This window comes from Leptodactylus fuscus, chromosome 5 (genome assembly GCF_031893055.1).
Source record: "Leptodactylus fuscus isolate aLepFus1 chromosome 5, aLepFus1.hap2, whole genome shotgun sequence".
Lineage (NCBI taxonomy): Eukaryota > Metazoa > Chordata > Amphibia > Anura > Leptodactylidae > Leptodactylus > Leptodactylus fuscus.
Genome location: NC_134269.1, coordinates 179,921,576 through 179,946,495, shown reverse-complemented (window position 1 = coordinate 179,946,495; position 24,920 = coordinate 179,921,576). Strand labels below are relative to the sequence as shown.

Here is a 24,920-nt window from a genome sequence, read left to right as displayed (position 1 = left end):
CCTAGTAATACTGTGAGGGCTGCTCTGTATTACTATTCATCCTATTACATCTCTTATCAGTGTCAGGTCCTAGTAATACTGTGAGGGCGGCTCTGTATTACTATTCATCCTATTACATCTCTTATCAGTGTCAGGGCCTAGTAATACTGTGAGGGCTGCTCTGTATTACTATTCATCCTATTACATCTCTTATCAGTGTCAGGACATAGTAATACTGTGAGGGCGGCTCTGTATTACTATTCATCCTATTACATCTCTTATCAGTGTCAGGGCCTAGTAATACTGTGAGGGCTGCTCTGTATTACTATTCATCCTATTACATCTCTTATCAGTGTCAGGTCCTAGTAATACTGTGAGGGCTGCTCTGTATTACTATTCATCCTATTACATCTCTTATCAGTGTCAGGTCCTAGTAATACTGTGAGGGCTGCTCTGTATCACTATTCATCCTATTACATCTCTTATCAGTGTCAGGTCCTAGTAATACTGTGAGGGCTGCTCTGTATTACTATTCATCCTATTACATCTCTTATCAGTGTCAGGTCCTAGTAATACTGTTAGGGCGCTCTGTATTACTATTCATCCTATTACATCCCTTATCAGTGTCAGGTCCTAGTAATACTGTGAGGGCCGCTCTGTATTACTATTCATCCTATTACATCTCTTATCAGAGTCAGGTCCTAGTAATACTGTGAGGGCCGCTCTGTATTACTTTTCATCCTATTACATCTCTTATCAGTGTCAGGTCCTAGTAATACTGTGAGGGCGGCTCTGTATTACTATTCATCCTATTACATCTCTTATCAGTGTCAGGTCCTAGTAATACTGTGAGGGCCGCTCTGTATTACTATTCATCCTATTACATCTCTTATCAGAGTCAGGTCCTAGTAATACTGTGAGGGCGGCTCTGTATTACTATTCATCCTATTACATCTCTTATCAGTGTCAGGGCCTACTAATACTGTGAGGGCTGCTCTGTATTACTATTCATCCTATTACATCTCTTATCAGTGTCAGGTCCTAGTAATACTGTCAGGGCTGCTCTGTATTACTATTCATCCTATTACATCTCTTATCAGTGTCAGGTCCTAGTAATACTGTGAGGGCTGCTCTGTATTACTATTCATCCTATTACATCTCTTATCAGTGTCAGGTCCTAGTAATACTGTGAGGGCTGCTCTGTATTACTATTCATCCTATTACATCTCTTATCAGTGTCAGGGCCTAGTAATACTGTGAGGGCTGCTCTGTATTACTATTCATCCTATTACATCTCTTATCAGTGTCAGGGCCTAGTAATACTGTGAGGGCGGCTCTGTATTACTATTCATCCTATTACATCTCTTATCAGTGTCAGGTCCTAGTAATAATGTGAGGGCCGCTCTGTATTACTATTCATCCTATTACATCTCTTATCAGTGTCAGGTCCTAGTAATACTGTGATGGCCGCTCTGTATTACTATTCATCCTATTACATCTCTTATCAGTATCAGGTCCTAGTAATACTGTGAGGGCCGCTCTGTATTACTATTCATCCTATTACATCTCTTATCAGTGTCAGGTCCTAGTAATACTGTGAGGGCGGCTCTGTATTACTATTCATCCTATTACATCTCTTATCAGTGTCAGGTCCTAGTAATACTGTGAGGGCGGCTCTGTATTACTATTCATCCTATTACATCTCTTATCAGTGTCAGGTCCTAGTAATACTGTGAGGGCGGCTCTGTATTACTATTCATCCTATTACATCTCTTATCAGTGTCAGGTCCTAGTAATACTGTGAGGGCGGCTCTGTATTACTATTCATCCTATTACATCTCTTATCAGTGTCAGGTCCTAGTAATACTGTGAGGGCTGCTCTGTATTACTATTCATCCTATTACATCCCTTATTAGTGTCAGGTGAATACTAAAGGCTCAGAATACTAAGGACTGTTTTTTAAAATGCCGCCGAAAAAATGACCATCGATTGGGCAAGTTTATCCAAAAGCTAAGAGCGCAAAATTGTGTCAAAGAGCTGAGACAAGTAAACAAAGTGACTAGCAGCTTGAAAAGAAACGGATTAGACAGGCTAAATGGTAGGGCCCGTTCACACGGAGTAAACACACGTGTATTTTGGCAAAATACATGTGTAAAAAATACATGTGTAAAAAATAAGACTCTCATTGACTTTAATGACATTTTACACGTGTATTTTTTTTTTTTTTATGTAGATTGTGAGCCCCACATAGAGCTCACAATGTACATTTTTCCCTATCAGTATGTCTTTTTTGGAATATGGGATGGAAATCCATGCAAACACGGGGAGAACATACAAACTCCTTGCAGATGGTTTTTTTGCCCTTGGCGGGATTTGAGCACCAGGACCCAGCGCTGCAAGGCTGCAATGCTAACCACTGAGCCACCGTGTGGCCCCAGTTACACGTGTATTTTGACGAGTATTTTGATGTGTATTTTGACGTGTATTTTACACGTGTAAAAAAATGTCCTTGAAGTCAATGGGAGTCTTATTTTTACATGTGTATTTTGCCAAAATAAACGCGCGTTTACACCGTGTGAACAGGCCTTAAGGCAGCTGAGACATCAGAGCAACGGGAATGTTGTCTTGACAAGAACTGGATAAGGCAGGCTGAAGCAAAGGAATATGGAAACATCTGAACAAAAGGATGAACGTTCTGAAAATGACCGTATACGACATATGCAATGGGGCTGCCTAGTCTAGCAACCCCATACATGTCCATCGATTCAACCATGGAGAGAGAACAAGCCATAATGTATCTATTGGAGTTCCTGAATTCTTTGGAGCCTCCTAGAATGCTACCACATACACTCACTTTATAAATAGAAGCCACAATAATTTTGCTTCGGAACCTTGACCAACCAAAAATATGTAACAGAAGGGGCAACACGGTGGCTCAGTGGTTAACCTTGCAGCACTGGAGTCCTGGGTTCGAATACCCCGCCAGGAACAACATCTGCAAGGAGTTTGTATGTTCTCCCCGTGCTTGTCTGTATTTCCTTCCATTCTACAAAGACATACTGATGCACTAAAGACACTTATTGTTTCTCTGATTCATTCTCACCTTGACTTCTGTAACTCCTTACTAATTGGTCTTCCACTCACTAAACTCTCCCCTCTACAATCTATTCTGAATGCAGCGGCCAGGCTCATCTATCAAGCTAGACACTACAGCGATGCCTCGGGTCTGTAAATCTGTCTCCCAAGATGTAAACCTGGAACCCTGTTTACATCTTGGGAGACAGATTTGCATATTCTTCCCATGTTCCCTTGCAGTGGAGCAACTATGGCTGTATAAGTCTCCACACGCCTGAAAAGGTGGTCTCTCCCTAAGGAGTGACATTATCCCCATAATCTGGTCTCCTAGCCTCTCACTTCTACCAAATCAGTTCTTTCTAGGCTGCGCTGATGAAGTCCAACCAGACAGAAACGGTGCCGTCCGTATCTGAGAAATTGATTTGGTTATAACCCCGCATTATGCAGTAAAGACTTCTGGGAAAGTTGGGCATGATGTTCAGGGTGTCTATTTACTTCTTGGGAGACAGATTTGCATATTCTTCCCAACACTAATCTAAACACCCTTTCCCCGTCTACTTTCTAAATTACATAATTAAGCAAAAATTTACATTTTCTGATTATCCAGTGACTATCCCTTTCACTGTTTCCAGAAACAGAATGTCACTACTAATCCCACCCCAATCCACTCCATCATACTTGCCTATCTTCTTCCTGTCCAGATTTCCTTCAGCAGGGAACGGCTCCTCCTCCATCTGTGACGAATGCCCGCGATGAAGCAGACATTCCATATCTATTGTGCAAGCGTAAAGGCTACACAGCACAATGCCGGGACTGCTGTGCAGGTGTTGGCTGAGTCACAAACAAAGGAGGAGCCGTTTCCTGCAGAAGGAAATCTGGATAGGTAAGGTAAGTATAATGGGCTATGGTGATGCATTGTATCAGCTAAGGCAGTAGGAGCTAGTAAACAAATGCAGAAGATGTTAGGCGCTCCAAGAGAGACCCAGAAATCACTCAAAGCACTGCTAATGGGAATTTGGGAGTACTTATTAACCCATTAATAGTACTAACAGACCTTTTTTTTAAAAAAAAAAAAAAAAATTTCCCAAAAAGCCGCTATAAGAAAGAGAGTAAACAAGCTTCTGTTTAATATATGCAATTCTTTCCCTAAGGCTATGATCACATCAAACCAGTAACCTTATGGCGAACTGAGCAGGTAATAAACAAGCCAATATATAACAATAAGTGTACAAAGTTGCTAAATCAAAACCAGAGAAGTGCCCAAGCCATAGTCAAATCCAGGAGGTCACAGACAAAGCTAAATCTATAGCACGGAGATAATCCAGAAGAGAAAGCCAGAAATCAGCAATAAAGGGTCAGCAATGTCAGGGATTTCACACAGGAAAAGCAAGGAGCCCTACTGCAGAAAACAAACACAGGCGAAAGCCAAAAAACTGTTCAAAAGCCAAGTTTGAATACCATGCCTCACCCCAGGATTGGAGGGTGAAGCAGAGTTCTAAATGGGTCTTAAGGTTGTGATAGAATGGGCAGACTCGGGCAAAGCTTAACTAGTGATTATGGTCACCATAAAGTGATGGCTACAAGCAAGAACTTCCTGAGTCTGTCCTGACATTGAACAGTGTCAGAAGAGTCCTGGCGCTGTTCAGAGTTGAGATATGATGTTTGGCATCACAGGCCCCCTGGAGGCTGAAAACTTAAGAACAAGGAGGAGGCTGTGGTCAGCAGTGGGAATGAATATATGAATAGTAATCCAGCAGGTAACAGCATATTATAAAAAAAGTAGGTGGGCCAGTCATTGGGTGCATTGGTAAAATGTCTTCCTCTATGCAGAACCATTTTGTGGGCAGCACAGGCAAGTACAGTGGTTTTGATGGGAGATTTTAACTACCTGAATATTGACTGGGGTCAATGCCAAAAAGTATTTTAGCAGTGGTTACATCCTTATGCAATTCCACCCACATCTTCATCCACACTTATCTCTTTCACACTCACTTTCATGTAACTTCTCACTTACTTACGCGCTTCATTTTCCTTCCGTTTAGCTCTATCTTTGCGAAAGAGTGTAAAACCCTGAATACTAACAACCCAAACATGTGAGGAATCCCGCCATATCTTAGCCACACCAGCTATATCAATGTGTTCCTCTCGGACCAGATCCTCAAACTTCTACAGTTTGCTTGCTAGGCTTCTAGCATTTGCGAACATTCACTTTAACAGGAGTTTGTCATTTCCAACATACATCTCCAACCAATAGTAATGCCATGTAGGGTCTTTCATAGGATCAGAAACATCTCTTCACGGCTGCAAACAGATGACACAGTAGTAAGAAAATCCTGCCTGCAAGTGTATGGGGGGGGGGGCGGCATGATTTATCTTTAGACAGTTGTGACATAGGGAGAGAATAAAAATATCCATCACAGCTACAAGGCAGAGTCTCTGGTGTAGAGACACAGCTCTGGTGACTATCTGTAGGAAAGTCTGCATTGATTCATCAGCTTGTGGCCACAAAGGTATATTTCTGCTCCTAGTAAAGGCCCTACACAACATTATTATTAATTTGGGAGGCATTTTGGACCTGACAGATACCTTTTAAATTGCCATGCGAGTTCATACATTCATTTCTAGAAATGTGAATAGCCTACCTTTTCTTGGAGCCCTTTCCACCATTTGTATTTACCCAGCTCCTCCTCAATGTTCCTTCAACCTTCATATCTAAACCACTAACTACTTGCTCAGTGAGCGGACTGTTCTGCTCAAGATTGTCAATCACCTTGAATCTTGCATATTGCTCTTCCGGATCTCTAACACAAGTTTCCAGATGGGCACATCAGCACCCTGGACCTGCTATACTAGTACATACGCATCGCAATCCGTGCTCTAAAGCAAGCCTCCAACTTGTAATCCATTATCCCAGTTACAACAAACAGTAATGTACGTACTATGTAATTAAAGTACTGGCGTATAAAAACCTCTGCACACAGAAAAGAAGCCTATTTACCTAATGTAAATAGCATAACATGCCAGGTCCCTACAGTTGTGCCTAAAGAACAAGCTATAATCTCATTCATTATTCCCTTTATGGTGATGCCTGTTTTATATAACAGATTTTTCATTCTTTATTTTTTGGGTTTTATCCTTTATAATGGTTGCCCTTATCTTTGCCCACACTTAAGAACACATGCGGTATTAAGCCTACAGTGCACTGAATTCGGATCGCCAAAATATTGGTCATGTGAATAGCCCCCATTCATATAGAGTGAAATTAATATGGCTGTGTGTGATGGCCGTTAAAAAACAACAACAAAAAAAAACAACTTTGCGGCCAATATTTACTGTTGTGTGACTATAGAGTAAGGTGAGGGACACAAGGGACAGGTCTACTGCAGTAACACACAGGTATCCATTTACATCAGTAGGTAAAATTACATTAAATAAATGGATGTGAAACTGAAATGTTGTTACAATGTAGAGAATGCTTTTTAGCTATTTGGGCAATAAAGTATCTAAATTAAAAACCTACTATGTCCATGACATGACATTGCTTTTATACGATCTTCTTTTCTCAAAGTCTTTTAACTTCTTCAATGCCATAAAAGTTAGATCCCTGGATATTGTTTCTTTGTGCATGGATAAAGGATAGGGTTGAGCCGATCTTGACTTTTCAGGATCGATTTTAAAATCTGATTTCCGATCATTTTTCATTCGAACCCGATCTCGATCCCAATGCAAGTCAATGGGATTTTTTTTATTAATCGGAGATCGGATTTTAAAAGCAATCCTATTCACTATACAGCATGGAATCTAACAATTGTTAGAATCCACGCTGTGTAGTGAATCACTAAAGTAGCCAGAGGATTTTTTTATAATCCTCTGGCTACTTAGTCCCCCTTGGTGTCCACTTACCTCCAGAGATGGCTGGTCCTCTGCCCCGTGCCTTCATTCTTCACCTCGCTGCTGCTCCACGCTGCTTTTCTTCCTTCGCTGCCCCCTCCCTGCCAGGTTAGGAGAGTGTGGGCGGGTTAGGAGAGTGTGGACGGGTACTGGGAGGGGAGACATCACGTCTCCCCGCCCTGTACCCGCCCACACTCTCCTAATCCACAAGCCTCGCCTACCTAGCGCTTTAAACACTAACCTGGGAGGCGGGACAGCGAGGCAAGAAGAAGGAGGGCACCAGAGCAGCCATCTCTAGAGGTAAGTAGCTGCTAGAGATGTTTAGTTTAGCCTTCCATTCGAATGAATGGAGGCAGCCGGCGCGCAGGGGGTTAAGGCTGTGTGTCGGCTGCTTCCATTCATTCCTATGGAACTGCAGCGGAGCCTTCACACTGAGTATACAGCGTATACTCAGTGTGAAGGCTAAGCAAAGCATTGTGGGAAAAAATCAACGATCTCGATCCCACATAAAAAGATCGCTCAACCCTAATAAAGGATGACCTTCAAAATGTGTAATATTATTTCTTAAATGTTACTCTAGTCTTTTCTACAGTGGGTATAGAATATCCCTTCTGACTGATATATAATATATTCACTGATAGTAAGGGTGTATTTGTTTTGTTATCCATGAAACTACACTCTCTGATCCTTATTTTATCCATTTTAACTCTTTGTACATTTGCATCACACCTAAGAGGGAAAACTCGCCATTTTATTCACCATTAATGCTCAGTTTTGTTTCTAATGCACTTTTAGTTTTGTTCTCTTAGATTCATGTTAATGCTATTGGGACTTGGACCCCTAGGGGGCATTAACACTCCTTTTTGCTTATAAAATATACCATTATTCTCAATGGCACAAGGTAGGCGGGGATCCCAATATAAATTTTGCATTGGGGCCCAGGAGGTCAGGTTAAGCATCTGGAAAATTCCCCATGTTTTCACTTTCCAGAATGTAAATGTGGGGTCAGTTGGTGTTTGGTCCTGTGAATTTTTGTTTAGTGTTTCTCCTCCAAATACTGGTTGCACCTCCTACATTTAGATGCTGTGTGATGTCTGGACCTATGTAGGTCTGCACCTCTAATGAGGTGGGGCGGCAGCCTCAGGCGGCACTTTGGAGGGCTGCAGCAATTTGATTATTTTTTCTCTTTCTAAACTAGCGCAGGAGAGGACCGCTCTGAAAACAAACTGAGCGGCCCTGTCCTGAGCTGGTTTAGACCTCTGCGTCTCAGCGCAGGCAGCATCATCATGCCTCCTGTGCTGAGATGCAGACGTCTTATTTCCGGGTGAAAAGATGCGGCAGCAGAAGCAGCAGCAAGGTAAGTAACATACTTTTTCTTTGTTTTATAATAGGCAACTACCTTCTGGAGTATCCCCGGCAGGTAGCAGCCTATTTATCTATTTATCTTTGGAGGTGGTCTGTGGATTGTCCTTGACTGTTCTCACCATTCTTCTTCTCTGCCTTTCTGATATTTTTCTTGGCCTGCCACTTCTGGGCTTAACAAGAACTGTCCCTGTGGTCTTCCATTTCCTTACTATGTTCCTCACAGTGGAAACTGACAGGTTAAATCTCTGAGACAACGTTTTGTATCCTTCCCCTGAACAACTATGTTGAACAATCTTTGTTTTCAGATCATTTGAGAGCGGACTGTCCATGCTCGGCGACCATCAAACTTAACTGAACTTGAATTGTTTTGTAAAGAGGAATGGTCCAGAATACCTTCATCCAGGATCCAGGGACTGATTAAAAGCTACAGTAAGCGACTAGAGGCTGTTATCTTTGCAAAAGGAGGATCTACTAAATATTAATGTCACTTTTCTGTTGAGGTGCCCATACTTTTGCACAGGTCAAATTTTGGTTTAATGCATGTTACACATTTTCTGTTAGTACAATAAACTTCATTTCAATCCTGAAATATTACTGTGTCCATTGGTTATTAGATATATCAAACTGAAATGGCTGTGGTAAACACCAAAATATTTAGAACTAAAAATGATTAAGATTAATAGGGGTGCCCAAACTTTTTCATAGGACTGTAGATATATATATCACAATTTGTCCCCTAGCACCTTGTATAGATGTAATCTTGCCTTTACTGGAGACAGAAACACCAAGTATCGTCTCTCAGATATATACATAGAAATGTGTGTGTATGTATGTGTTTGCATATATATATATATATATATATATATATATATACACACATGTGTGTACACGAATACATACATTGTATATATTCATATGGTGCTACATTATAAATAACAGAAGAAAACATGTGGCTGAAAGACGAACACGCAGACAGATATGTAATCTGGAGAGCAGCCAGATGAATCTGAGACATGAAAAAAGAAAAAAATAGATATTTCCTAATTCCCGCAAGATGGCAAATTCAAAAGCATTTGTATTTGAAATTTCCACAGAAAAATGACTGTGTGCAAGTATCTGGTTACAAATAAAATGCAGACTGCAAGTATTTTCTTAAATTTTCAATATTAAAAAAAATCTTTTTGAGTAATATAATATTTAACTGGGTTTTTCCTGCCTGGTGGAGTAGGGTGGAAGAAGGGGTACAGCTGCCACAGGTTTTGTTGATCTCATGTATTTACCAGTGATGTTACGCTATGTGAGACAGAACCAGAAGAACAGGAACATGGTCCTTCTAATGACAGACAGCACTAAATCCTGAGGGACTCCATGGACTATAATGGGGTTATTTTTTAGCAGACATTGTCAGATGAAAAAGTCGGCTTTGCAAGTCCTTTTCGTCTGGGATTTCTGACGAACTCTGTACTGAAGATTCTGAACGGAGACTCCGACACAGATAGCCGTAGCCTATGTAGATCAATGATTTTTATCTATGTTCACCCACAAATCATGCAAAGAGCAAATATCAGTTTTATCTAATTACGAAATGAAAAAGCAAAACTGTACACGATGGGAATGAATTAGTGTATTCACTAACAAAACGGTCAACTGGAAAAACGGACAAGCTCTATCTTTATTTGTTAACAAACACATGGACCCAATAGAAATCAATAGATCTGTTTTTAATGGATGTAAAACATATTGACACCTGAGTAATGGCCATTAACCACTTCTGGACCACTCATTGGGTTTTATGTCCGGAGAGTTTGTTGTCTAGTTCTGCAAGGATGTACCAGTACATAACTACAGCCGGAGCTCCCCTAGAGAAGTTAGGGAAGGTTTATTACTTGTCCCTGCCTTTCTGATTGCTGTGTACCACAGTGTACACAGAACCAAAGGTGATGGGAAAAGGATACTTCTGGGCCAGGAACAGAGGACAACCACTCCCTTCTCTGAGATAAAGTCATCCAACACATGGAAACTGACTTGACAAAAATACTACAGGACTGCTTGAACCAAAATGTGAAGGAATATGTTATCATATCTGGAATGTTTTATAATAGTGCCCTGTGGCCTGTTACATAGTAATTGTGTCTTGGGATTGCTTGTGTACAATAGTAGTGTCCTGGGATTGCTCCTGCTCAGTAATAATGCCCTGGGATTGCTCCTGCACAGTAATAGTGCCCTGGGATTGCTCGGGCCTAGTAATAGTGTCCTGGGATTGCTCCTGCTCAGTAATAGTGCCCTGGGATTGCGCCTGCTCAGTAATAGTGCCCTGGGATTGCTCCTGCACAGTAATAGTGCCCTGGGATTGCTCGGGCCTAGTAATAGTGCTCGTTGAGTAGGGAGTGAACTTGTGAGTGGAGAGTAAGCAGTCTTTCTGCAGCAGGGGTAAATTTAAATGTCCTTAAACTGGCCTGCCAGGGTTTCTAAACCTGCAGTTGAAGGGATTGCACTTTAGGTTTTATCATAGTAACACTTTATATACAGAATAGGCTAAGACCCCACGTGACGTCCCGTAGCCCGAAAGTGCTGCAGGAAAAACCGCATCGACAACACATCGCGGTTCTTCCCACAGCGCTTTAAACAGAAAGTTCACAGAGTTTTCCTCCGCAAACTTTCTGTTACAATTATATCTATGGAGAAACCACTGGCGTTTCCTTAGATATAATTGACATGCTGCGATTTCCAAAACCATGCCGGTTTTGGAAATCACGGCGAGTCAGCATTATGGTTTTTACTGCAAAGTGGGCATGGGATTTGCTGAATGGGATATCCAGCCAGTCCCATAGAGAGCTAGGTTAGGATCATCTGAATCAACCAATGATTTCCTCTTGTGAATTGGTGTCTCTGCTGCTGAAATATAGCCTTTTTTTGCAATATGCGAATGAGCCCCAATGCAAATGTTGAGCAAAAAACGAATATATGTATCTGCACCAAAATATTTTCCAAACAATATTTGTAATTGTTGTTGTCACAGTCACTTTCAATGACATTACTGGTCATGTGATATGATGACTCTAAAAGGAAAGGGCACAATTTGGATAATGGAAGTGATTGACAACAATACTGCGGGCAGCAGGGCATTGGGAGGAAATTCCTCTCTATATTCCACTGACTCATACTGCTGATACATTTGTATTGATAATACAATACTGTATATAGGAACATATTGCAATGAATTCTTAAATCTATGGTATGTTTATTTGATAAGAAAAGCTTTGGTCTGAACATATTTCAGTGTAAGCTTAGTAAAGTACAAGACTTACCTTCCCAACAAGCTTGCCTTTTCTGTTCATACAAAGGTAAAAATCAGTTTCTTTCCCTCTTATGCGGACTTGGCTTCCAAACGTGTCAGTTTCCACTAGCAGCTGGGCTTGGAAAGAAAGAAGAATATTGATTAACTCACCTACGGGATGAATACAAGGAAATACAAGGCAACATAGAATACTTTTAGTCTAAGGTCACACATAGCCGGTCCACTATGGACGACTTCATACAGCGGGCTGGGCTGCAGCAACATTGACTGATTTTTGCCACAGGTTTCGCACTGCAAAGATTGAAACAGCGGCAAAACCTCAACAAGAAGTTGGCCTGCCAGGGTTTCTAAACCTGCAGTTGAAGGGATTGCACTTTAGGTTTTATCATTAGTAACACTTTATATACAGAATAGCCTAAGACCCCACGTGACGTCCCATAGCCCGAAAGTGCTGCAGGAAAAAGCGCATCGGCAAAACATCGCTTTAAACAGAAAGTTCACAGCGTTTTCCTCCGCAAACTTTCTGTTACAATTATATCTATGGAGAAACCCCTGGCGTTTCCTTAGATATAATTGACATGCCGCGATTTCCAAAACCATGCCGGTTTTGGAAATCACAGCGAGTCAGCATTGCGGTTTTTACTGCAAAGTGGGCATGCGATTTGCTTGAATCCCATCCACATTGCCTGCACTGTAAAATGTCGCAATTTTTTCCGCAGCGTTTCCACTGTGGGCAAATTGCGGTGTTTCCATCTCATGGGGCCTTAAGGTGTAACACTAAGCAATAGTTTTAAATAAAATTCTAGCAATGAACTTTTCTTAAAGTTTTGTAAAAAGATTTAAAAACAATATCGAAGGCACAAATTATTGCAAAATACATTTAGTAAAAGAATAAAACCAAATACAATAAGGAATCTCATGTCCTCTGCCTTATTGTTTATAGAGTCTGCAAATATGCTATGACCAGTAGATACCAATTAACTCATTCATTACCTAAAGTCATGTTAGTAATCAACAGCCTTGGAGTCAAGGATAAGACATATAGAAAGAAGCCTTCCTACACGTTTCGCCACATCAGGGCTTCCTCAGGAGAAGTATTACGTGCATCATTCTGTATGTCTTATGCTGTGATTAGTTTCCACGGTCTGACAGCAGAGTGTTCTGATGAGAGATTAACACTCCATTCCCATGTTTACAGCCACAGCTCATAATACTATTTATCAGTCTGCCATGCTTGTTTTGCTACGGTAGAGTGGAGTATATGCAGTCTGAAGTGGAGTATATGCAGTCTGAAGTGGAGTATATGCAGTCTGAAGTGGAGTATATGCAGTCTGAAGTGGAGTATATGCAGTATATGCTTCTCTTAGTCTGACACTTTAATTCTGTTTGAACATTTTTCTTTTGACATTAAGTAATCTCCTTTGCTATGCCCCAAAATAATAGTAGGTTGTTGGTATGAGTTCTGCTTGTCCATATGTATGATAAATTAAATCGTCTCTTTGACAATATCTTGCATATCTTTTAGATATGCAAGATATTGTTGAAGAGACAAGGTCCTATATTCACAATCTAATGGGAAATTCCTTACTCAATTTAGATCATAAATGACACAAATTGTATTAGTCCATAGACTTCATTACACTCCTTTATTCATACTTAACATAAAATATTTCTCCTCACTGAGCCGTAGGATATGTAAATCAAGGAAGACTGAACTGTATAGTATTGTCCTGTCCAGGAATAAAATAAATAGCAATGCAATGTATATTGGAATGCCACAAGTTTATTGATTATTTATCTACATTTTTTATACTTGATGTATATACATAATTAATAAGAATAAATACAGCTATAGGTTAAAAGATCTGATGACAGGATACATTTTATACAACATTATATGCCCTGAAACACGTTATCTTTACCAATAAAACTTTATTCGACCACAACCTCGTGTTCCAGTTCTGTACCCATAAGGTGCGCACCCTGTGGTTTTTGGTTCAGTGGAATTCGTTGGATTTTACAATATATCACCTGCATCTAACAGCCTTGTCAGTCCTGACGGCCGTCCTACAGGTAGTGGTGACCTTGGTATTTGGCCTTCAGATATCATCTCGTTATATCCTCTTAAAAGGGAAAAAGTGGTAATCCCAATATTTGGAGGAAAATTTTGGGGTTCAACTACATCAATCAAAAACATCAAAGGGAAGTGCATCCTCTCTGCATTTTGATTTCCTCATAATCACATCAAAGTTAAAAAAAAGTTGCATGTCCATCAAATTCAATCTATAAACTTACTTTCATCCAGAGGAAGACAAAAACTCCTATGAGGCGGACCTCATATTAAAGAATATATTCTTTCCATCTCCAAATTTGGCAATCGGACTAAATCCTTGGATCATCCTCTCATCTCCAAATATCTACTTCCCTATAATTTGTAGTTCTATTAGTCATAACCCTCAAGGTCATGTATTATTACATAAGCATCTAGCCCTTTATAAATGCTGACGTGGTATCTGACATTACTAGGGGTAAGGCATTCCACTACTCTAAGGAACCTTTTCCTATAGAAATATGTAAACCGCCCTTCCACAACCATGAAGAATGTCTCCTTGTCCTTTGTACACGTCTTGGACAGAATAAATCGTATGCTAATTCTATGTACTGACCACACATACATTTATACATGTAGATCAGATCACCTCTAAAGGATTTACAGAGGGCTAATATTACACTGGTATCCTGGGGTTTGTATCTTATTTTACCCTCTAAAATATTATTTGCTTTTGCAGCTGCTACTTGACACTGAGTACCGCTGCTTCAGCTTACCTTTAACCAGAATCCCCCAGTCCTTCTCTTGCTCTGTTGTCCCCAGTGTTATTCAAGTTGGCGTATATGCAGTACCCGTAATAGAATTACTCCGACCTAGGTATATTACATTAGAAATGTCATCTGCTCTTGCTCATGCCGTCGGCTTATCCAGGTCTTTCTGGTTTATTTTCCAATTAAGCTCCGTAGTCTACAAAGTTTTGTATCATCAGCAAAGAATAAAACTTTAGTTTCTATTCCATCAACCTGGTCAATAATGAAGAGATGTCCTTGCTTTTTGTATAACTTTAAATAAGTTTGGTTTGAGTCTCAATATTGGTATTGTTTTATGAAAATATCAATGAAGTATATTACAAGAAATCAAATTACAGGCGTTAACACTATAGCCTTGTGGCTCTGGAGTCCTGGGTTCGAATCCAACCAAGGACAACATCTGCAAGGAGTTTGTATGTTCTCCCCATGTTTGAGTGGATTTCCTCCGGGTACTCCCACAATCTAAAGACATGGGGGGGGGGGGTAGAAATCAAGTCTCATTGATCATTTCATAGTTTCTACATAGTCCTCTTGGTTCAGATCCAGAAAGACTCCTGTGTTTTTTATTGCTTAATTCTATCTTATCCTCTTTGGCAGATCGGGATATATTCTCACACTTGATATTTTAGTTGGAAGTGATTGACTTAATGAAAATGGAATTGGACTGGTACAGTCCTATGAAAAAGTTTGGGCACCCCTATAAATCTTAATCATTTTTAGTTCTAAATATTTTGGTGTTTATAACAGCCATTTCAGTTTGATATATCTAATAACTGATGGACACAGTAATATTTCAGGATTGAAATGAGGTTTATTGTAATAACAGAAAATACGCAATATGCATTAAACCAAAATTTGACCGGTGCAAAAGTATGGGCACCTCAACAGAAAACTGACATTAATATTTAGTAGATCCTCCTTTTGCAAAGATAACAGCCTCTAGTCGCTTCCTGTAGCTTTTAATCAGTTCCTGGATCCTGGATAAAGGTATTTTGGACAAACAATTCAAGTTCAGTTAAGTTAGATGGTCGCCGAGCATGGACAGCCCGCTTCAAATCATCCCACAGATGTTCAATGATATTCAGGTCTGGGGACTGGGATGGCCATTCCAGAACATTGTAATTGTTCCTCTGCATGAATGCCTGAGGATTTGGAGCGGTGTTTTGGATCATTGTCTTGCTGAAATATCCATCCCCGGCGTAACTTCAACTTCGTCACTGATTCTTGAACATTATTCTCAAGAATCTGCTGATACTGAGTGGAATCCATGCGACCCTCAACTTTAACAAGATTCCCGATGCCGGCATTGGCCACACAGCCCCAAAGCATGATGGAACCTCCACCAAATTTTACAGTGGGTAGCATGTGTTTTTCTTGGAATGCTGTTTCTTTTTGGACGCCATGCATAACGCCTTTTTTTATAACCAAACAACTCAATTTTTGTTTCCAAAATGAAGCTGCCTTGTCCAAATGTGCTTTTGCATACCTCAGGCAACTCTATTTGTGGCGTACGTGCAGAAACGGCTTCTTTCTCATCACTCTCCCATACAGCTTCTATTTGTGCAAAGTGCGCTGTATAGTTGACCGATGCACAGTGACACCATCTGCAGCAAGATGATGCTGCAGCTCTTTGGAGGTGGTCTGTGGATTGTCCTTGACTGTTCTCACCATTCTTCTTCTCTGCCTTTCTGATATTTTTCTTGGCCTGCCACTTCTGGGCTTAACAAGAACTGTCCCTGTGGTCTTCCATTTCCTTACTATGTTCCTCACAGTGGAAACTGACAGGTTAAATCTCTGAGACAACTTTTTGTATCCTTCCCCTGAACAACTATGTTGAACAATCTTTGTTTTCAGATCATTTGAGAGTTGTTTTGAGTAGCCCATGATGCCACTCTTCAGAGGAGATTCAAATAGGAGATCAACTTGCAATTGGCCACCTTAAATACCTTTTCTTATGATTGGATACATCTGGCTATGAAGTTCAAAGCTCACTGAGGTTACAAAACCAATTTTGTGCTTCAGTAAGTCAGTAAAAAGTAGTTAGGGGAATTCAAATCAATAAAATGATAAGGGTGCCCATACTTTTGCACCGGTCAAATTTTGGTTTAATGCATATTGCACATTTTCTGTTAGTACAATAAACCTCATTTCAATCCTGAAATATTACTGTGTCCATCAGTTATTAGATATATCAAACTGAAATGGCTGTTGCAAACACCAAAATATTTAGAACAAAAAATGATTAAGATTAATAGGGGTGCCCAAACTTTTTCATAGGACTGTATAAGGAGGTTCTTGCATCTTAAGTAATACCAGACTTCTATCTGAATAAGTTTAAGTTGTTCTGGCTGCTCTTTATATAATACATGTGATATAATGGGCCCCCTAGTGATGAACTGCAGATTTAATGTCTTTTTATGGATTGTTTTTCACTGTTCTCATTCACTAATGTTAATTTGGTATAAGGAAAATGTTTGTTATCGTACCGTGTTAGCCAGTGGGTAGGAAATATAAAAAAAACAAAAAACTTTATAGTCTTCAGTAGTTGATAACTTTTTAATGGCTAACTAACGATGATGACAGATTACAATGTATCGGAAGTCTAGGCTCCTTTCTCAAGTAAATTTAAAACCATTTCTGAAGGAGCAGATTTATGTACAAAAGGGCACATAGGGATAGAATTCCAGGAGGAAGGGGGGTAGAGGGTTGTTAGTAATTGGTAGAAACAATGTAAGCATTCTAGGTTCTTATCAGTTCTCAGGTCAGTGATTTCTGTAAAATGCCATAACACCATGTGACAGATTTAACCCCTTCTCCAGTGTTTGAAGCAGGGTCATAAATTTACACTCATAAATGCGTTGTTCTTTCTTTGATTTGAAATTCCCTCTGAAAACCAAAATTTTCATGTGATCAGTGATATTACTGTATGATCCTCATTTCAGAAATGTTTTGATACGTGAAGGTCCAGTCTTTGTTCTCTAATTGTATGGTGATGTGAATTCATACGCATTCTAAGCTGCTGCCCGGTCTCTCCAACATACAGATTTTCAGTGGAACATTTGGTGCACATTATCAAATACACTACATTGGATGTGTTACAGGTGAACGTACCTGGGATTTTATATTCCCTGTTAGAGTTTGGTATCTCTATCCTGTCAGTGGTCAGTGTGTGAGGGCAGGTTTTGCACCTTTTCTTAGTTCCGAAACGTTGTAATCTGTCATCATTATTAGTTAGCCATTAAAAAGGTATCAACTACTGAAGACTATCAAGTTTTTTTATAATGTTAATTTGGGCATCCCAGACAACATTTAGTTATCTGCATTATTCACTATGCCAATAGAGAATACTCTCTATCCTGTGTTAGTAACCACCAATTTGTTTATTATATTTTCTTATCTTATCCTTAAATATGAGTAATATGTAATATACTAGAACTTTCCCATGCTTCTTATTTCAGTATATGCTAATTAATCACTTCCATTTACAATAGGTAACTATTTTATGATTTGTAATGCACCTTTTTCTCATATATTCATGACCTCATCATATATTGCGGACTTTCACTCTGTTTTAATGAATATGTATAGACCTCATTCCCGATGACGTCGCTCCCAACAGGATGATGTAATGGCTGATAATGCCAATGATTTCCAAATATGATATACTCTATTCCTATTCAATGGGACTGTATTACCTATTTTAGTAACTAATAAAAAAAAACCATATGCCAATACACATTCCTCGTTTCCAATACATTTTTCTTTTTTTTTCTTTTTTTAAATTAATTTTTAGTACATTACCATTCTGATATTTGTTTTACAATACTCATTGACAATAGGAACCTATAGACTGGAAATTTGTATCGACTTCTACGGGAGAATGTTCTAGGCATGCTCTATGTAGCTGTCACTGTACAAAGAGGAAAGGAGGTTGTTGCTGTTGTAATCCTGTGTGTGAAACGAGATACTTCTGAAAAGTGATCTCTACAGAACAGGAATTGTCAACCTATTATAAGACTCACTGGCTGGAGTGAAAACTGCAAGATTTCAGGATTCCCAAAACTTCCAAGATGGTTACTATACATAAATTTAGCATATATCAATAACACAGATGAGTAGGAAAAAAAACAAAAAACACTATCTGGCTGTTTTCTAGTTGTTTTCTTCCTCCTCCCTTCACTGCTGTTCTGACTTTCACTCTGAAATATCTGTTATATCCATTTTGAGACAGACTGTATCACATTACCTGTACCTCTAGAAGACTATGGAGTTTGGGAGTGGGAGAAGTGAGACAGAGGTCTATGCTGATTCTGAATGTTATTCATTTTATTCTCTAGTGTATTGTGATGAACCATTGGCCTTACTGATTCTATGTATTATACCTACAATAATAGCTAGAGATGAGCGAACACTATTCGAAACAGCCGTTTCGAATAGCACACTCCCATAGAAATGAATGGACGTAGCCGGCACGTGGGGGGTTAAGCGACCAGCTGCCGGCAAAGTCCGCCCGCCGGCCGCTTCCATTCATTTCTATGGATGCGTGCTATTCGGAACGGCTGTTCCGAATAGTGTTCTCTTATCTCTAATAATGGCCTGTTACCAGTGTTACTGTTTTCTGGGTTAAGGGGATATTGTCACTCCTTAGGGAGAGACCACCATATAGGTGTGTGGAGATTTATTAAGCCTTTAGCACTCCACTTCGCAAGGAACCATGGGAAGAATTTGCAAATCTGTCTTCCATGTAATTAGGAAGTCTTCGCAGTGGAGTGCTAAAGGCTTAATAAATCTCCACACACCTATATGGTGGTCTCTCCCTAAGGAGTGACAATATCCCCTTAACCCTGTCTAAGCCTCTCACCTCTACCAGGTTATAGTCCTCTCTACATCGAGCTGATGAGAAGCAAGTACATCGAAACGGCCGTCCTCGATTGAGAGACTATACCTGGTAATAATCCCAGCGTCATTGCAAAATAAAGGCCTCTTGGAAGGTCGGGCATGATGCTAAAGGGAGCAGCCTTTATTGGGTTATTTCACTGGAATTCTGTCATCCTAACTACATCAGGGAAGACAGGCTTGCACATTCCAGTGAGCGCCCTCTATTGGTTTGCAACAATGAGGCAGCTTCTGACTTCCTAATTACATCATGGAAGACAGATTTGCATATTCTTCCCATATTTTCTGGGTGTTAATCTTATAGTTGTCCCTCTCTATATTATGTATGGAGATATAATTATATTATAATAAGATAATCCTTTAATAGTCCCGCAGTGGGGAAATTTCAGTATGTTACAGCAGCATAGTAATATATATACAGGATAATAAAATCAGTAATGTATAAACAGAAGTAGACACACATATACTGAGAAAAAGAAGATATACTAGGAGAAGCAAAGTAAGACGAAAGAAGGAAGACTTCAGGATCACTGAGTTCTCTGTGCGGAGTGATCTTCGCTTGGTCTGATGCTGTTACTAATATTGCTGTTACTTGATTTGATATATGATACATATTAATTCTATTGTTCATACTATTTGCAATCCATATGTTATTTGCACAGTTGGTCTGATACATGTCTATGGACAGAAAATGTTTACACTTGTCTGATGAAATTCTGAGACATATTAAAGAATCTTTTTTCTTTATGACCCATCATTGGGACAGTTGGCCCCTATATAGATCAATGGGTTGGGCCTCCATCCAGTCTCTGTATTATACTGCTGCTGATTTTTTTCAGAGACTGGATGTAAGCCCAAACTTGACCATCTTGCTGAAAGACCTGGATAAAATAAAGCAAATTTAGCTTTTCTGCACTTCAGTACTGAACATACATGGAAGAATACATTTCTCCTCTGTTACTTCAATGACACAAAATATTTGGCTGTGATTCCCTACCGGCTCCAGGCCATTATTTTAATATTGTAATGGAATAGTCGAGGAACTTCACAATAACCCGGCAGAGTCTCATCAGAGCGGCTGCGAGGGAAGTTTTATCCTTTATTATATTAATTTGATAAAATAGTATTCATCTAATGGTTGTGGTAGAAAATAGTTTATATACTTAAATATGTTACGTGATATGTGCAAAATGTAGTAACCTTAACCCGTCATGTTTTTATAAAATTGAGGAAATTTTTCAATAAAAAAATATTCTATTCCATGTCACCTAGGTGCTAGATTAACTTGGCAATATGTCGCTTTTTCTAAACTGCGGGGACAAATTATTAAGATTGACATTCTCAATAAACAGCCATATTGAGGTGAAACGCACGAACATATCAAGAGGTTTATACCATCTTAGGTGGTCCATGCAGCAGAAATAATCAGTCTTTATTTGCAGAAGTAAATTTTTTGGGGGGATAAACCCTGCCCCTTCCTTGCTCTCTTTAACATAAAGTCTAGAATGCAGGGCAAACAGGGGAAAATTTTTACTATATTTTTTCAGTGTATAACTTGTATAAAATAAATTGATAAGAATCCTCTACACAACTCACTATTTTAGTGTGATGAAACTTGCTGCCTGAAACCACCACTTGGGGGAGCTCCATGCATAGCAATGAACTCAATGGAAGCTGTGAAAACTTCCTGACATTGTGCTCCCCCTAGTGGCAGCTGCAGGAAAATTTAGTGCATTGTTGCTGGGAAGCAGAACAGCTCTGAGCAACCGCCCCACATGCCCCATAGCAGCTGTGTGGTCTGTCTACATGGTAGGTACGCCATTGAAGATGGGTATTTTTATGTTTCACTCAGCCTCGACCACGACTAATTACATGTGCAAATAATATCACTAATTTTCATAATTTACAACCTCGACACAGCAATAAAAACCCAATATCTACATAATAATTATCACAGTCCACCTAAAGTAAGTTTACAATGAGGTTTTTGTACGCATAAAAAAAAATCCGTCACTGAATCGACCTCCAAAATCAACTTATTTTCCCAGCTGATTTTGGAGGCCGATTTTCAATGTACATGCTGTTTTTGGCACGAATTTTAAAGTGGATGACTATATTCCTCCGCCGCCTACCAATTGTATAGTATTTCTGTTTAAAGATAGGGCATGATATTTGGAAAAAAATGCTCAGGAAAAAACCCCCCCACCTCTGATTCACCCTGAAAGCAATGAGACACAGATTTTAAAAACAGATTTTGGGATAGAAAGCTCCTCAAAATATTCCCCAGAAAACTCCATATGAACATCAGTTTTATTATAATAAAACCAGATTTATGAGACAATTTTTTTTTTGTAGGAAACAATGTGAATTGGGTTTTGTTCACAAACTTCTACGATTGGTCTCCTAAACTACGTAAACACTTCCGAAGACATCTCAGTTTTTAATACAATTAAACATCTTCCTATATTATTAATATCAGTACAGTAATCACTACACCCGGCATTTTTATTACTATTCTAATTTTTATTACTATTATATTCAATTCTAATTTTCAAGATCTAATTATATATAATTATTATATCTAATCAATTATCTAATCAATCTATTATTAGAGATGAGTGAGTAGTGTTCGATCGAGTAGGTGTTCGATCGAATACTACGGTATTCGAGATACTTGTACTCGATCGAAAACTACTAGCTGTTCGAAGTTTAAGGTTCGATGCAGCACCAGCGTTGATTGGCAGAATGCTATACATTGCCAATGAACGCTGGTTCTTCTCTTACCTTTCCGAAGTCTTTCCGCGCTGCGTCCCCGCGTCTTCTTCCGGGTGGAATTCACTCTGCCTAGGCATCCGGCCTAGGCAGAGTGAATTCCAGCCGGAAGACGCCGCGGGGGCGCTGCGCCGGGAGAAGACTTCAAGGGAAATGCAGCCCGACCGTCACTCGTGGACTTGGTAAGTATAATGTTATCGAATTTTGCCTACCCCTGAAACGAGCATTTCCCCCCATAGACTATAATGGGGTTCGAAATCCGTTCGAACAGCTGAACAGTGTGCGGCTGTTCGAATCGGATTTCGAACCTCGGACATTTTAGTGTTCGCTCATCTCTATCTATTATATCTAGTCAATTATATCTAATCATACTATGTATTGTCTATATGACTAGATATAATCATATAGCAAATTAAATCCTTAATATATTAGATGCTTAGCATATTATAACTTAGTGTATTTGTCACTGAAAGGTTTACAATGTGAAGTTGGAGCCATGTTTTTCACAATTGGTGTGGTTGGCATTGTGTGTGAATATTTAAGTGTCCTCCCAGTGGATTGATCTAAGGAGGAGATGGTGTATGCTGAAGTATATATAAATAAACATCCATTCACACTACGGTCGCACACATTGGGGAATCAGACTAATTCCAGATATATACATATTATCTATCTATCTATCTATCTATCTATCTATCTATCTATCTATCTATCTATCTATCTATCTATCTATCTATACACACACACACTCTCACACTCTTTCCTGGTGTTCTGCACACTTTATATACTGCATGTTGTTGTATGTATGTTTTGTCCACTAACCAATTTGTTAGAATTATGTCGTATCCATAGATGACTTACAACCAAACAGACTCTTACAAAAATGGGCAACCCTTCATTGGATTGCAGGAGAGCAACACTCAACTTCTTCCACAGTCTAACTCATAGGGGGAACCCCATTACAACTGCAAAGAGCAATTGTGTGATCCAGCGACATCTCAAAGCAATGAGCACACGATCACCTGCACCAGCCAGAGTGACACAAATACATACATCACACAGTGCATGACATGTGCAAAAACAACATAACATGCAATTCAACAAGGTAAACTTGTGTCACACTGCATTGAGGCTGTGCCTCTGCCAAAGCACACATGCACTTCTCTCCCCCGACTATCTACACAGCTGTTTATGGAGATCAAGGGAAGAACAGCCAAGCTACTTAAGGTGTGCATGCTCACCACTTTGTATAATGTCACACCTTGTTATAGCACAGGACTGTAGGATCAGTATTCGGGGGTATGGGGCGGAATTGTTGCTGAAAAATTTTCTGGCTCTGGTTTGAAAATGAATAATTATTTGAAGTTTCATTATAAAAATTTTAATATTCTATAAATAATTACAGATTTGCTTTCATGAGAATTTAGTCAGCAGATTTTTTCCAGGATTAGAGGACCTTTACTGCTACTTATGGAAATGGGAATCAGAGTCGGGCAGTGGAAAAAGAGGAGTGAAAGTTGGCGTCGGAGTCGGTGGTTAGGCCTACGGACTCCACAGTCCCGGTATAATATGTTCTATGTTTGCCTATTTCCTTCCACCTGCAACAGTTTTTTTCTGTTTTTTATAGACAAATGCTATAGTCTAGACATAAGCAGTCTACATTGCACACATTCCTTAGAACAAGATATTTGAACAATTTCCTTAATGATATATTTTTAAAAGAGAAATCTTCCATTGCACGCTTTACACTTATTGGGCCGTTTATTTTAAAACTTCCTGAGAACTCCCACTGGAAGAGGGAATTCCTAAAATGTCTAACTAAAGACTGCTACGCATATTGTGCAATCTCTTGCACCTAACATAATACAAAAATTTACACTTTGGAAATAAGTCGAAAAATTCAAGGAGAAAAAGACAAATCGGAGAAGGCAGAAATTCAATCATTTATACAAAATCAGACAGGTTTTCTATTCTGCCAAAGCTTGCTACATTTTTTAGCATTCCATTAAATCACTTTGTAATTTGGATCTCAGACCCACATGCATATTTCAAAGGCATTCTGGAATCATAAAACCTCACTAGTTGGCGAGCGTTTACTTGAACAGCTCCACACTTTCTGTAGCAGAAGTTTCCTAGTACACTTAACTAAACATTCTTCTCTAAAAAACCTGGGAAAGAATTTTCCAGCATCAGACATAACGTACAGAGTCTAGCCTCTATTTGTGCCAATTGCAAAGGTCATATTATGGAGAAGTAACTTACACTGAAAGTATCAGCTCGGCAACATTGTTTTGAAGCCTTCTAGCACATCTATTAAAGAGCCTGTATGACAAAATGTAACAAAAAAAATCAAAGAAATGAAAAAGGAATGAAATCTATGGCAGTGATACCACAGTATGATACATATGTCATATTGCCTAGGCTGCTAACAAGCTCAACAAATCTGGAATTGTTAGTGCTCTTTTAGGGCCAAGAAACATGGTCCATGTGTTGTCCAGCTCTTCTGAGCTAAACCTACAGCGTTATATGAAGTTATAGCTATGAGTTTCACAACATCTGAAACATTACTGTCCTTTGCTTTGAGCATTGTGTGTGTACAAGACAGTAGTTATGAAGTTCACAATGTCATAAATAAGTATGAGGCTTTGAGTTCAGTTCAGAGGAAGGAAATGCAGGCAACACACAGACCATAAAGGGGTTTTCTGGGGAAAAAAAATTTTTTTTCTTTTTTTTTGGCTGTGTTTTGAGTGATTTATGGGAGTCTCTGGAAGCTCCTGGTATCTCC

The 24,920-nt window shown here is 39.4% G+C and overlaps 1 protein-coding gene across 1 annotated transcript in view; it reads right to left on the bottom strand.

Annotated features, from left to right (window-relative positions):
• FGF18 (fibroblast growth factor 18) overlaps positions 1-24,920 on the bottom strand; it is a 255,780-nt gene that overhangs the window by 139,973 nt on the left and 90,887 nt on the right. The window contains exon 4 of the mRNA XM_075276376.1: positions 11,619-11,725. Coding sequence (XP_075132477.1) covers positions 11,619-11,725 — 107 coding nt within the window. The remainder of the gene's footprint in view (positions 1-11,618; positions 11,726-24,920) is intronic.